The following is a 13,711-nucleotide window of genomic DNA, read 5'->3' as shown; positions in this document are numbered from 1 at the left end:
GCTGGGAGGTCTTTTTCCATCCTTTTACTTTTGATCTGTGTGTGTCTGACAGTCAGGTGTGTTTCTTTTTTCTTTCTTTCTTTTATTTTTATTTTTTGCCAGTCCTGGGGTTTGAACTCAAGGCCTGGGTGCTGTCCCTGAGCTTCTTTTGCTCAAGGCCAGCACTCTGCCCCTTGAGCCACGGTACCACTTCTGCCTTTTATTTCTCCATCAATTACAAAGGTTTCAATTTCTCCATCCCTTTTGCTTTGTTGGCTACATTAGTCTAGGTTGGTGATTGTTTCTCAAGGTTTGAATGATGTCTTTCCATGACCTCTTTGTATTTATTTACTTTGTGCTGAGAAATCTCATAATCTGATGAGTTTCTGTTATTAAGTACCTGTCTCTTCTCTTCCGCAGCTTTCAATATTGTTTAATTCTGTATAGGTAGTGTTTTTACTATAATGTATATAAGGTGTTCCTTACCACATTTTGCCTTTTTGTCACAAGAGTGGCCTTCTCTTGAGATTGAGGTGTTTTCTGCCATTATTCTATTGAATATATTCTCAATATCTACTTTTTAAAATCTATAATAGATGGATTCTGAGCGGCACTGTAAGTCCCTTTGGCATCTTCTAGGTGTTTCTTCAACATCTTGTTTCTTGATCTAATTCCTTTTCTTTATGTTCAGGGCTGGGAGGGAGTAACCAGGGGAGGCAGGGGCGGGGCGGGGCGGGGCGGCGCCGGGCTGGGAGGGAGTGGCCAGGGGGAGGCAGGGGCGGGCCGGGCCGGGGAGGCAGGGGCGGGCCGGGCCGGGCGGGGCGGCGCCGGGCTGGGAGGGAGTGGCCAGGGGGAGGCAGGGGCGGGCCGGGCCGGGCGGGGCGGCGCCGGGCTGGGAGGGCGCGGAGCGGGCCCGGGCCGGTTCCCGCGGTAACCCGTCCACAGGCCCCGCTCCCCCGCGTGGCGTCTGGCGTCGGCCGCCCGGAGCCGCTGCCGGGGCGCCATGGCCGCGGCGGAGGTGGACCGCCACGTGGCCCAGCGATACCAGCTGCAGCGGCGGCTCGGGAAGGGGGTGAGCGGAGGGCCCCTCTCCCCGGCTGCGTTTTCTGCTGTCTGGGGTTCTCGCCAGTCCCGGGGCGTGGACTCGGGCCGAGCGCCGTCCCTGGCTTCTTTGGCTCGAGGCTGGCGCTCTGCCGCCGAGCCACAGCGCCCCTTCTCTGTGTACGTGGTGCTGGGGAACCGAACCCCAGCTTCGTGCCCGCGGGGCCACCTCCCCGCCCTCGCTGCCTTCCCCGGAGGCCCCGTCCCCCCCCCCCCCCCCGGCTCCGAGCTCCCGGCCCCACCCCCCCGCTCCGAGCTCCCGGCCCCCACCCCCTCCTCCCAGAGCCCAGGGCCCGGCCCGGGCCGCGGTCCTCCGCGGGGTCGGCTGGGGGCCGGGGACGGCCCGGCGCGCTGACCTTGCCGTCCCAGGCCTATGGGATCGTGTGGAAGGCCGTGGATAGGAGGACGGGGCAGGTGGTGGCCATCAAGAAGATTTTCGATGCCTTCCGGGACAGGACGGACGCTCAGGTGAGGGGGGGGCGGAAGCTCCGGGGAGCTCACGGCGGCGCCCCGCAGGGCGGGCTAGGGGGGGGGCGGAAGCTCCGGGGAGCTCACGGCGGCGCCCCGCAGGGCGGGCTAGGGGGGGGGCGGAAGCTCCGGGGAGCTCACGGCGGCGCCCCGCAGGGCGGGCTGAGGGGGGGCGGAAGCTCAGGGGAGCTCACGGCGGCGCCCCGCAGGGCGGGCTGGGGGGGGGAGCTCACGGCGGCGCCCCGCAGGGCGGGCTGGGGGGGGGGCGGAAGCTCCGGGGAGCTCACGGCGGCGCCCCGCAGGGCGGGCTGGGGGGGGGCGGAAGCTCCGGGGAGCTCACGGCGGCGCCCCGCAGGGCGGGCTGATTGGGGGGGGGCGGAAGCTCCGGGGAGCTCACGGCGGCGCCCCGCAGGGCGGGCTGATGGGGGGGCGGAAGCTCCGGGGAGCTCACGGCGGCGCCCCGCAGGGCGGGCTGATGGGGGGGGCGTGCTTCTGTCTCCTGCAGAGGACATTCCGGGAAGTCATGATTCTCCGGGTGAGTAGGTGAGGACGCCGGCGGCCCTGCCCGCGTCTGTCCTCCCAGCCTCAGATCTGCACAGACAAGGGGGCAGCTGGCCCCTCGATGCCCGAGCCCAGCCCCCGGCCTTCCAGCAGCACCCGACTCTCCGCAGGCGTTTGCGGGGCATCCCAACATCATCCGCCTGCTTGCCGTGGTCCCGGCAGAGAATGACCGGGACATTTACCTGGTGTTTGAGTCCATGGGTCCGTAAGGCCTCGCCCGCCACTACCCCCTCTCTGCCCCACCCCGTGGCCTCTCTGCCCTTCTGCCGCCCCGGTCCCTTCTAGAGCTAGGGGTCTTGGCTGTGCCCTGTGCCCAAGGACACTTAGCTGGCAAGGGTTGGCCTCTTGGTCTGGTGGGGACCACTGCTTGCTCCCATGGGGCGCTTGCTTTCTCCCCACTTGCAGCTACGTTTGCCTTTTTCCTCTCAGTTTATAAAACAAGGGTGACATGAGAGTATGAAAATAGACCCAGGGCTGGGAATGTGGCTGGAGTGGCAGAGTGCTAGCCTTGAGCAGAAAGAAGCTCAGGAACAGCGCCTGGGCCCCGAGTTCAAGGCCCAGGACTGGCAAAAAAGAAAAGAAAAGAAATCCGCAGGGCGGCTTTATTGTTGTGCCCCGAGCTGGTGAGCAGGGTGGAGACTGTGCTGAGCGGTCAGGCAGGGAGCGCCCGGGACAGGCCGAGGGTCGGGCGGGCTCACCCCAGGCTGGCCGCACAGCCCTCGCCGGCTCCGCCCCTCCGCAGACACCGACCTGCACGCCGTCATCCAGAAGGGCAGCCTGCTGGACGACGCCCACAAGCGCTACATCTTCTACCAGCTCCTGCGGGCCACCGAGTCCATCCACTCCAGGAGGGTCATCCATCGAGACCAGAAGGTCGGGCTGGGAATGTGGCCTAGGGGTAGAGCGCTCGCCTCGCATGCAGGGAGCTGGGGTTCGATTCCCCAGCACCACATATATAGAAAAGACCAGAAGGGGCGCTGTGGCTCACGCGGCAGAGTGCTACTAGCCTTGAGCAAAAGAATCCAGGGACAGTGCTCAGGCCCTGAGTCCAAGCCCCAGGACCAGAAAAAAAAGGCACCAGAGGTAGGGCCACGCCACCACCCCAGGCACCCAGGGCCTCCCAAGGGCCCCACCCCTGCCCCCCGGGCCCAGCGCCTGGGCAGCAACGCACCACTCTCTCCAGCCGTCCAACGTCCTCTTGGATGCCAGCTGCTCCGTGAAGCTCTGTGACTTTGGCCTTGCTCGCTCCCTGGGCGACGCCCCCGTGGGGCCTGAGGGCCAGGCGCTGACCGAGTACGTGGCCACCCGCTGGTATCGAGCCCCGGAGGTGCTGCTCCACTCAACACGGTAACAGCGCCCACGTCGGTCCCAGGGGCTGCTCCCACCCCGGGCCCACCCTGCCCTCACCACCTCACCCCTGCTTCTGCCTCCCAGCAGCCCTTCACCCGCTCCCCTCCTGCCCCAGGTACACCCCCGGGGTGGACATGTGGAGCTTGGGCTGCATCCTGGGGGAGATGCTGCGCGGGCGGCCCCTGTTCCAGGGCTCGTCTGCCCTCCACCAGCTGGAGCTGATCCTGGAGACCATCGGCCCACCGGCCACGGAGGGTGGGTGAGCCGCGGTGGGGGGCAGTGCTTCCGCAGGGAGGGGTCTGGGCGAGGAGGCACCAGGGCTGGAGATGGAGCCCCGCTGTGACGGTGGCGGGCCCAGGGGGCAGCTGAGGGACTGGCGTGGGGAGCTGGCTGCCAGGGAGGCGGGGCGTCAGGCAGGACCTTGGGGAGGCGGGGCCTCGGGCAGGGCCCCCTGGGGAGGCGGGGCATCAGGCAGGACCTCCGGGGGCGGGGCATCGCGCAGGGCCCCCCCGGTGGGCGGGGCCTCGGGAGGGCCCCGGGGGGTGGGGCAAGGCCCGCAGAGCCGCTCAGCTGAGGTCCCAGCCCGGCCAGGGCGGTGGAGCGCTGGGTGGAGGTGGAGGAAGGTGGCAAAGAGCAGGTGTGGGCAGGAAGGGTGCAGGGCCCAGGGCACTCACAGGGCCCCTCTTCACAGCTGGGGGGGGCTAAGCCGCCGCCCCCCATCAGGCAGGCCTTGCCCCCCTCCCGCCCCCAGAACTCTCCGCTCTGGGCTCCGACTACAGCGCCTGGGCTCTGCGCGGCGGCCCGCGGTCCGGGTGAGCGGGAGGGGAGGGGAGGTGTGGCCCGACGGGGCGCCTTTCCGCGGCGGGCAGCGCGGCCTGCCCTGCTTTTCTCCTGCTCGCCCCAAGTTCAGCAAGTGACCAGGGTGCTGGGAGAGGGGATGCGTGAGGTGGGCGACTCCCAGGGGCCGGGCCCGGAGCGGCGGAGACAGGGCAGCTCGCCTGCAGGCCGCGGCAGACGCTGGGCAGCCTCCTGCCGCCGGACACCCCCCCGGAGGCCCTGGACCTCCTCGGGCGGCTCCTGGTGTGGGCCCCGGAGAAGCGGCTGCGAGCGGCGGAGGCGCTGCGGCACCCCTACGTGCAGAGGTGGGCCGGGAGGGCTGCGCGCCCGACGCGCGGGGCCGGGGCCCCAGCCCGGCGCCCTCCCAGCGCCCCCTCCGCACCCGCAGGTTCCACCGCCCAGGCCCAGAGCGGACGTGCGGGGCGGACGTGCGGATCCCCGAGCCCCAGGGAGACCGGCCGTCCGCGCGCGAGTACCGCCGCCTCCTCTACCGGGCGCTGGGCCTCGCCGCGGGCCGCGAGGAGCCGCGGGGGTGCGGGGCACCGGGGGCCCCGGGGCGCCCCGCCCAGACCCCCGCACCCCACCCCCGGCCCGGCCCGCACGGGGTGTGTGCCCCGCCGCCGCCCCGGTCCTCAGGGCCGGTGGGGGACGGGGGCCCCCGCCCTGAGCCCCGGCTCGAACTTCCCATCCCGCAGAGACCCGCGGCGCCGCCCGCCCGGAGCGCCCTGCCCGCCGGGGCGCGGGCGCCGGGCGGCGGCGTGCGCGGGGGTCCCGCAGAGCCCGCCGGGGCGGGCGCGCTGCCCCCGCAGGGGGAGCCGGGCCTGCCCCAGGCCTCGCCGTCCCTGGCCTCGCAGGCCGCCGCCCAGGGGGCCAACCGAGTCCTGGTTCGCAGCCACCGAGCCAGGGACTGCGGGCAGGTGAGCCTGGCCCGCCCTGCCTCCCCCCACCCGCCCCCAACCCCTCCCCATCCCTCCCTCCTTCTGCCTCTCTGGCCTGCAGGTTGCCCCCCGGCTGCCCCCGGAGGCTCCCGGAGCCCGGCCCGGCCGCAGGATGTTCGGGTCCTGGGTCTCCCAGGGGGCTCAGGGCGCCGCCAAGGCCGCGCTCGGAGGCTACTCCCAGGCCTACGGGACCGTGGGGCGCTCGGCGCTGGGCCTCCTGCCTGCCCTCCCCAGACAGCCCGCGAGCCCCTCACCCCCCTGCCCGCTGGACCAGCGCCCTGGCCCCGGGCCGCAGGCCGCCTGCCGCGCCCCTTTGCAAAGCCCCTAAGATGTCCTCCAATAAAGCCCGAGTCTCAGCGCCGGCCAGCAGGCTCTCCGTTCTAAGGCGTTGGGGTTGCGGGTAAGGGGAGGGGCGCTGGGGGTCAAGGTTACCATCCACAGCTGGGGGCTGCCGTCCCCGGCACGTGCACTATGCTCCGAGGGCTGGGAAGATGTGGAGAGAGAGGGGCTTAGTCGGGACGCAGAGGGTTCCAGGTGAACGGCCAGCTCCTGGCCAATGCTGACAGCCTGGAACCTGTCAGCTCTGAACAGCGACACTTTGGGGCTCAAGGCCACACAGGTAGGGACAGCATGCACGCCAAGGCCAAAGCTCTGAAGCCTGGCCGAGTCCCTGCTGCCACTCCTACCTGGGCAGGAGGTCCTGAGACCCTCACACTGAGCTCTGGAACAAAAGCAGGACCGCTGCGCCCCCCCCCCCCCACGCCTGAGTAAAGCACAAAACAAAACCCCCCTGCTGCCTACTCCGTGGCCCTGTCTCCTTTCTTTCTTAGCTGGTACTGGGGCTTGAACCGAGGCTGGGCACTGTCCCTTAGCTTTTTTTTTTTTTTTTTTTACTCCAGACAAGTGCCCACCACAGCTCTAGTGCTGGCTTTTTCATGACTCATTAGAAAACTCTCACAGCTTTCCTGCTCAGGCCGGAAAAACAATAGCCAACTACAGAAACATTTCACATTGCTATAGCTAGCACCTAATAATAGTGGAAGATCTTTCTACGGGACCAGCTTAGGAACAGTGCCCTGACCCTGAATCCAAGCCCCAGGACCAATACAAAAAGAAGAAGAAAAAAAAAAGACTAGGGGCTGGAAATATGGCTCAGTGGTAGAGTGCTCGTCTTGTATACATGAAGCCCTGGGTTTGATTCCCCAGCACCACCTGTACAGAAAACGGCCCGAAGTGGCTCTGTAGCTCAAGTGGCAGAGTGCTAGCCTTGAGCAAGAAGAAGCCAGGGACAGTGCTCAGGCCCTGAGTCCAAGGCCCAGGACTGGCAAGAATAAAAAAATAAAACAAAAAACAAAAAGCCAAGTTGGACAGATCCCGTGTGCTGGCCACAGATGGGAAAGGACCAAGACCCCCTGGAGCTGGCACGCGCTGGTGACCTGCAGGACAGGGGCCCTGCCCCGTGTCTGCCGAGGACAAGCCTCCGCCTGCAGCCTCTTCCTGGAGCATGGCTGAGGGCGGCACCTGGGTGGGCGATTAAGGAGGCTGGGGCACAAGGTGTCCATCCAGACTGTTTTATTGTGCTGCGTTCCCCTCTTGGCCTCTTAGTGCTGCCCAGGGAATGGCTGGAGGGGGCTGTAGCCTGGGAGTGGGGTGGTGTTTCTGGGTTCCCCCACGCCCCCCCGTGGCCCGTCCACCGGGCTCCCCTGTCACCCCGGGATCACCCCCACCCCTATCTTCACACGCTGCCCACAGACAGCTTTACCTTCACCACATAGCAGGAGGACGGGCACCAAGAGGGCGGCAGGGCCCGAGGAGGAAAGCCGGTAAGCCCCGCAAGGAGATGGCGGCGAGAGGACAGACCCAGAAACCAGAGTGGCTGCAGGACACGGAGGCAGTGTGTCCCCGAGGTTGCGGGGAGTCAGCGCCCTGAGACAGAAGCCCCTGAGAAGACAAAAGGGCCCCGAGGCAGATCAGGAAGTGGAGGCACCAAGTGAGGAGGACCTGAGACAGAGGTGGGGCCCCGAGGTGAGGGGCTGCCCCCAAAGGGGCCGAGTGCGAGGAGAAGGTGGAGGAGCAGGCTAAGAGGGGGGATTCGGGGAGAAAGGCCGAGAGGCAGGGCAGTGCCAGGCGAATTCAAGTGGAGCGCTGCTCGGGGAACAGCTAGCAGGCGGGTCCCAGGAGCGGGGCTCCGGAAACGCCCAGTGAGGTCCCGCACAGCCTTAGCACCAGGGCCCGGGGGCCGCTACTCAGACGCGGGCCAGGGGCGAGCGGAAGGGCAGGCTCGGAGCGCGCGGCAGGGCTGCCGCCCCCGGGAGGGGCCCGGCGCGCTGCTCACTTCTTGCCCTTGAATGTACCCAGGATCTTGGGCATGAACTTGCCCACCTTGCTGTCCCTGGGGTCCTCCTCGGGCAGGCCGTCCCCCGCCCCGGCCTCCTCCTTTTTGCAGAAGACTTCGAAGCGGCTGTAGACGCGCTTCTCCTTGCGCATGCTCTCCATGCGGCGCAGCAGCCGGTCCCGCTCCTCGGCGCTGGCGGGCAGCGTGCGGCTCAGCCGCGCCTGCGGCCCCGCGCTGTCCGAGCGGAAGATGGCCGAGCACTTGTCCTTGTCGGACATGTCCGGTGCCAGGTCTCCCGCGGCGGGCGGGCGCGGCTCGGGGCTGCCGCGGGCGGCGGCCCCCCGGTGCTTCTGGCCGTGGGCGCTGATCTGCTCCAGGATGGCCTTGGTGTCGTCCCGCAGGTTGCTGCTGTACAGGGCGTTGGCGGTGGCCGAGGCCAGGCGCGCCCTCCCGCCCCGCTCCTCGGGGGCCTCCGCGCTGTCGCCGCGGCCCAGCGACGGCCGCCGGGGGCTCTCCGGCTGCCCGTTCTCCTGGGGAGCCGGGGCGCCGCCCTCCTCCTCCCCGCGCCGCTCGCTCTTGGGGCTCAGCAGCTGCCGGAGGCGCAGGGACCCCTTGCGCAGGGCTTCCATGGGGCCGCCCGCCGCCTCCTCCCCCGGCCCCGTCCTCGGACACTCCCCGGAGGTGAGGCTGCCCCTGCGCTCGGGCACCGGGGGTCCCGGGCTCCCCCGGCGCTCGGGCACGGGAGGCACCGGGCTGCCCCGGCGTTCGGGGCCCCCTTTCTGCTCAATAAACCCTGCGGTGGGGCTGCCTCTGCGGGGGGGAAACCCGGGCGCGGGGCAGGCGGAGGTGGGGCTCCCCCTTGGCTCAGGGCGGGGCGCGGGGTGGGCGCCGGGCCCCTCCGGCGGCGGCGGACTGCCCCGGCCCTGGGCGGGGAGGAAGCGGGAGGGCAGGCGCTCGGAGCCGCGGCCCAGGGTGTCCAGCAGCTGCGCGGCCGTGAGCGAGGCGGCGCCCGGCTGCCGCTCGGCCTCCTGGTGCAGGCGCTGCGCGAAGGAGTCGCGCAGGTCCAGCAGGCAGCTCTCCAGGCTACGGCGCTCGGGGCCGGGGCCGGGGCCGCAGGGCGCCGCCTCCTCCCGCCAGACCTGGGACACGAGCGCCTTGCTGTGGCTGGAGACGGTGACGGCGCCGTCGCGGGCCGGGCCCTTGTACTTCTCCAGGAGCTCGGCCACCTTGGTGGAGGCGGCGGAGCGCACGGCCTCCCCGCCGGGGCCCAGCGCCTCGCTCACCACCTGCTCGCGGTGCAGCAGCTGCACCTTCTCGGTGGTGGCGGCGGCGGCGGCGGGCCCCCCGGTGCCCTCGGCCTGCGACGCGAAGATGAGGGAGGAGCGCAGCCGGGAGCTGCGCTGGATGAGCGGGGTGAGGCGCGAGCGGAACGAGTCCTGCTTGGCGAGGCCCGCGTCCTCCGCGCTGCCGCCGCCGCCGCTCCCCGTGCCCTGGGCGGGGAAAGCCGCGGGCCCGCGCGGGGCGGGCGGGGCCAGGTCGCGGCCCGGGCCCAGCACGTCGTCGTCCAGGGCCTCGGCCTCCAGGGGCATGCCCTCCTCGCCCGCGTCCTCGCCGTGGCAGCCGCTCAGGTAGGAGGCCAGGCGCCAGTCCCGCAGCCCGGCCCGCCCCTCGGGCCCGCCCCTGCGCCCGGGCTCCGCCTCCGCGCCGGCGTGCTCCGCGCCCGGCCGGCCCCAGGCCTGGCAGGGGAAGCCCCGGCTCGGGCCGGGGCGCGGGGCCCCGCCGGGCTCCGGGCCGCGGGGCGCAGGCCCCAAGGCCGGGTCGGAGCCGTGGCGCGCCTCGCGGGAGGCGCTGGACGGCACGTATTCCAGCCGCTGGAGCCCGTGCCCGTCGGCGCCCAGCTCGGGGAAGCGCGGCCCGGGGCCCGGCGCGAACTCGTCGGGGTCCGCGAAGCCGGCGCGGCCGGCGCGGAGCTTCTCGAACAGGCCCTGCGGGCGCGCGGGCGCGCTCTGCGGGTCCCACTGGTAGTGCTGCTGGTAGAGCTGGTCGCGGTGGAAGTGGCTGGTCTGGAAGCGCAGCGCGTCGCCGCCGTGGCTCAGGAAGGTCTGCCGGGACACCTGCCGCGCGAAGTTCTCCACGGCGCCCGCGCCGTCCGCGAAGCTGTGCCGCTTGAAGGCGTCCACCTCCAGGTGCCGGGCCTGGAGGAAGCCCCGCGGGCCCAGCTCCGCGCCCGGCCCCGTCTCCAGGTCCAGCCGCCGGGGCAGCGGCCGCAGCCCCAGGTGCGGCGGCGGCTCCTCGCGGCGGAAGGCGGACAGGAAGTGGCGGTCGGGGTCCAGGAAGGAGGGGAAGCCCAGGCCCTCGTCCGGGGGCGGCGGGAACAGCAGGTGCGCCCGCTTAGGGAAGGAGAAGGGAGCCGGCGGCGCGGCCCCCGGGACGCCCACCAGGGGCCCGGCGCCCGCGTAGGGAGCCAGTGCCAGGGCGTCCATGCGGGCCAGCGCCCCGGCCGAGGGCACCAGCGGCTCCGACTGCGCGAAGAGAATGCGGAACTCCTCGTCGAAGCTGGCCACCAGCTCGCCCTGGAACACGTGCGCCAGGCTGCGGTGGATCTTCTCGAAGGACCACATGAAGCTGCGGGAGGCGCGGGCAGGGGTCAGGGGAGGACGCGCGGCCGCCGAGGCCCACACACCGGCCCGGGACGCAGGTGCTGGGGGCCCGGGAGGCCCGGGGCTCCCGGGGGCTGGGGGGTTCCGCCCAGGAGGCCCGGGCTGCGGGGCACCCCGCCAGACACACCTGTAGCTGCCGCTCATCACGGCCGCGCAGTCCACGAGCAGAAACTTCTCCTTCACGTGGCCCTTGAAGGACTTCCCCGTGCGGCAGTAGTAGGTGGGGCCTGCCACGGTGCGGACGCGCAGGAACTGAGGGGGAGAGGAGTCAGGCCAAGGCCAGAGCCCCCCCTTCCCCCTTCCCCCTGGCCTGGCCACTCACATCCACATGGTGCAGGTTGACGCGACACTTGTCCGCCATGTCCAGGAAGTGCTGTGCGTTCATCTCATCCAGCAGGATGTAGACCGGGACCCTGCGGGCGGCGGCCTCCAGCACCTCGCTGAGCAGGTCCACGTCGGTGAACATGTCCATCACCACAGCCACCACCTGGGGGCAGTTTTGGGTCAGGAGGGTGGGCCCACCTCCGGTGCACCCATTCGCCGCCCAGGCCACCACCAGAGGGCTTCTGAAACGCCCCGGGGCAGAGAGAGCCCCAAGGTGCAGCTGCTCCGCCCTTGAGCCCCTCGGCTTGGCTGGGCCCACCCGACAGGGCCGCAGAGGTGTCTCTGCACGACGAATCCCGGCCAGCAGGGACCGAGCACCCGTGGACGCTGCTTCTTCTTTGCCCCGTTTCTCTTACTCGTCCTCCAGGCCAGGTGGGGGCGCACCTCCCCCGGCCCCCCCAGCTCCTGAGGGTGCATGCACCTGCTGGGCGGAGCGGATCATCCTCCGGGCCTCGTCCTTGATGCTGGGGCTGTCTGGGGGTGGAGGCTGCACCAGCGTGGTGACCTCGGTCCCCTGGAAGCCGAAGGTCAGAGGCCAGCCCAGGTCCAGCTCGGGCACCGCTTGGTCCGAGTTGACCGGCCAGTAAGTGCCCGAGGAGCCGTCCATGTCCACGTCGGGGGGACTGCCCTCGGGGGGCTCCCGCGCCCCGTGCTGCGGGGGCTGCAGGTGGCGGCTCACGTGCTCCAGCTCCTCGGGGCACAGGAAGTCGGGAGCGCCCTCGGACGCCAAGAAGCGGCTGTAGGCTTCGGGCCCCCCCTCGGTCAGGGCGTCCACCGCCAGGCGGTAGTACTCTTTGTAGTGCGGCGGCAGGTATCCGGGTGCCAGGGGGTTGTCCCCCTGGGAGGAGCACTGGGAGCGGCGGGCCATGGTGGGGCCGGGGGCCTGGAGGGGCAGGGAGACGCGTTACCGGGGGCAGGGGCACCGGGCACACTGCGGGGGCGCCTGCCGCACGCATGGATGGGCTCGCATTCCGCCCGTGTCTGGCGGATCTCCAGGGTTCAAGCCAGGCGGAGGGCACAGCGATGCCAGGTGGGTCACAGGTAACCAGCGTTGTCTTTAGGCTGGCTGCCTGGGACTCCGCTCTAGTCGGAACCCAAGGAGTGCCGGCACCCCACTTCTAGGCAATGGCTCTGGCCCTTTTTCTCTAAGAACAGGTTTTATACAGTTACTTTGGTTTAGACAACCATAATCCAGACGCGTCCTTCGGTGAATCCCGTGACACCGTGCCCCTCTTGGGAAAGTCTGGGCCGGCCTCTGGCCGGCTGCCTCCCCTCTACAAGACACCTGGCCTGGGGGAGTGGAGTACAAAGGGCAGGGGTTGACTCATCCCGGGGTGGTGGCCTTAAGCCCCGCCCATTCGCGCTGGCCACACCCCCTTCCCATGCTCAGGGTGTAGCCTTCAGACCCCCACGATCCCATCCCAGCTCTCTGACCTCTAGATTTTGTCCGTGCCCATCCGTTCCTCTTCCTCCGGCCTCACCCACCCATCTTGTCCTGTCCCATCCTAGCTAAAACCTCTGTTCACAACCTCATCCCGCTGGCCCCACACAGCTCCCATGACGCAAGAACCTTCCGAGCCTGAGTTAACCCCTGAACTTGCCGCCGGCGGCCCTGAGGATGGAGCCGGAGGCCGTCCCAGTGCCCAGCCTCTCCCGTCAGACACCGTCGCTGGGCACCTGAGCCCGCCTGCTCCTGGCACTGGACGCAGCACCGGGGGGGCGGGGATGGGGGGCTCCCGCAGCCCTGCTGCTTCTGCGCTCAGGACGCGGCGAGCCCCCCTCCTGCACACACACACACACACACACACACACACAGCCTCAGGACGCGGCGAGCCCCCCTCCTGCACACACACACACACACACATGCGCGCGCACACAGCCTCCCAGACGTTGGTTCTGCTGAAGGGACCTGGAAATGTGACTAGCTGCGCTGGCGGGCGGCGGGGCCTGATGGAAGGAGACCCTCGGCTGACGGGGAGGGTCGCGGCCTGCTGCGTGTGACCCCGAGTCCGGTGCGGCTCCGGGGAGGGAAGCAGGCGGGAGGATAACCCAAGTGGTGCAGTACCCGCGGGGAGGCGGAGGCACGCTGGTGCCCGGCCCTCTGGCGGCTCGCCCGCCTCGGGGTGCCTCCTGGCCCGCGCACCTGAGAAGGGCCGCCCTCCTGCCCGCAGGCAGCTTGCCACCCGGCTGCCTGGTGGGCTCCATCGCGGCCTGGGCCTTCGCGAGCAGGGTCAGCCACTGGCTCAGGGGGGGTCTATCATGGGGCGGGGCCTGTCCACCACAGGTATGGGGGCGCTTCCGGGTATGGGGAAAACACACCGGAAGGGACTCTGCCTTCCTGCCCGGCGATCTCACTGGGGAGGAGGGTGTGAGGAGCATGTGGCCTGCGGACTGGAATGAGGGGCTCCCGGGGCACGACGGCTTCCCCGCAGCCCTCCACGCCTCTACCCCTGGCGGGCTCAGGAGCGCGCAGCGCCTCCACGGCCTGCTTCCCCACCGGGGCGCACCCCCTGGGCCCCAGGAGGGGGAAGGGGCCCATCCCACCCAGACCAGGGGCTCTGACCCGAAGCCCCGGGGCCTGCGGGGCTCCGGGACCCCGTCCGCCCGACCCGCAGGCACCGGGGTTCCCCGCCCCGGGCCATCGGGAGGGCCTGGGGCTTCCGGGCGGGCGAGGAGGGGCGGGGAACGGGGAGGGGAGACTCCACGGGGCCGGAAGGCGCGGGGCTGCGGCCCGCGGGTGGGCACCGCCGGCCGCGGGGCGCGCTCGCGACGGGAAGCCGGGGCTGCCATCTGCCTGCCCCGTGCGGGGGCCAGGGCTCCCAGGTCTCCGCGCGCTCCGCACGGGGACCCCGCGCCCGCGCCAGCGGGGCCCCTGGCTCCCCTCGGCGGCCCGGCCCGGCCCCCCCCCCCGCGGCGCCCCGCGCCCCGCCCGCCCGCCGGGAGGGGCCCCTACCTGGCCAGGTGCGAGGGGTCTCGGCGCAGGGGCAGCAGCAGCCGACCGCCGCCCAGCGGCCTCGCGGTCCGGTCGGTCCGGCAGCCACTCCCCGGCGCGGCCCGCCCGCCCGCGCGGCCTGATTCACGCGCCGCCCCGCCCCGCC

The 13,711-nt window shown here is 70.4% G+C and overlaps 2 protein-coding genes across 3 annotated transcripts; one reads left to right on the top strand and one right to left on the bottom strand.

Moving 5' to 3' along the window:
• The first annotated feature begins 868 nt into the window (after positions 1–868).
• Mapk15 (mitogen-activated protein kinase 15) lies at positions 869–5,590 on the top strand. Its single transcript, XM_048359123.1, has 11 exons — positions 869–1,051; positions 1,450–1,548; positions 2,054–2,083; positions 2,220–2,310; positions 2,852–2,982; positions 3,293–3,456; positions 3,575–3,714; positions 4,211–4,271; positions 4,464–4,601; positions 4,685–5,213; positions 5,296–5,590. The coding sequence occupies exons 1-11, from the start codon at positions 983–985 to the stop codon at positions 5,560–5,562; spliced, it is 1,719 nt and encodes a 572-aa protein (XP_048215080.1). The 5' UTR covers positions 869–982; the 3' UTR covers positions 5,563–5,590.
• A 1,258-nt stretch (positions 5,591–6,848) lies between these two features.
• Fam83h (family with sequence similarity 83 member H) lies at positions 6,849–13,711 on the bottom strand. 2 transcript variants are annotated; one of them, XM_048358917.1, is made up of 5 exons: positions 13,567–13,711; positions 11,035–11,496; positions 10,552–10,716; positions 10,357–10,481; positions 6,849–10,194 (listed from the first exon to the last, which is right to left on the bottom strand). In XM_048358917.1, the coding sequence occupies exons 2-5, from the start codon at positions 11,479–11,481 to the stop codon at positions 7,566–7,568; spliced, it is 3,366 nt and encodes a 1,121-aa protein (XP_048214874.1). In that variant the 5' UTR covers positions 11,482–11,496; positions 13,567–13,711; the 3' UTR covers positions 6,849–7,565. The 2 variants fall into 2 exon arrangements, with proteins under 2 accessions (XP_048214874.1, XP_048214875.1); XM_048358918.1 differs by lacking the exon at positions 13,567–13,711 and adding an exon at positions 12,215–12,300.

The sequence above is a fragment of the Perognathus longimembris genome, chromosome 12, assembly GCF_023159225.1.
Source record: "Perognathus longimembris pacificus isolate PPM17 chromosome 12, ASM2315922v1, whole genome shotgun sequence".
Classification (NCBI taxonomy): domain Eukaryota; kingdom Metazoa; phylum Chordata; class Mammalia; order Rodentia; family Heteromyidae; genus Perognathus; species Perognathus longimembris.
This window is presented reverse-complemented; position numbering and strand designations above follow the sequence as displayed.

Bases quoted from the DNA above. Each gene is read 5' to 3' on its own strand.
- Mapk15 (XM_048359123.1), top strand. From the start codon at position 983: ATGGCCGCGGCGGAGGTGGACCGCCACGTGGCCCAGCGATACCAGCTG. The intron at 1,052-1,449 runs GTGAGCGGAGGG...TTGCCGTCCCAG, and splicing joins AGCGGCGGCTCGGGAAGGGG to GCCTATGGGATCGTGTGGAA. The intron at 4,272-4,463 runs GTGAGCGGGAGG...GCTCGCCTGCAG, and splicing joins CGCGGCGGCCCGCGGTCCGG to GCCGCGGCAGACGCTGGGCA.
- Fam83h (XM_048358917.1), bottom strand. From the start codon at position 11,481: ATGGCCCGCCGCTCCCAGTGCTCCTCCCAGGGGGACAACCCCCTGGCA. The intron at 10,717-11,034 runs GTGCATGCACCC...AACTGCCCCCAG, and splicing joins TGATCCGCTCCGCCCAGCAG to GTGGTGGCTGTGGTGATGGA. The intron at 10,195-10,356 runs GTGTGTCTGGCG...CGCCTCCCGCAG, and splicing joins GTGATGAGCGGCAGCTACAG to CTTCATGTGGTCCTTCGAGA.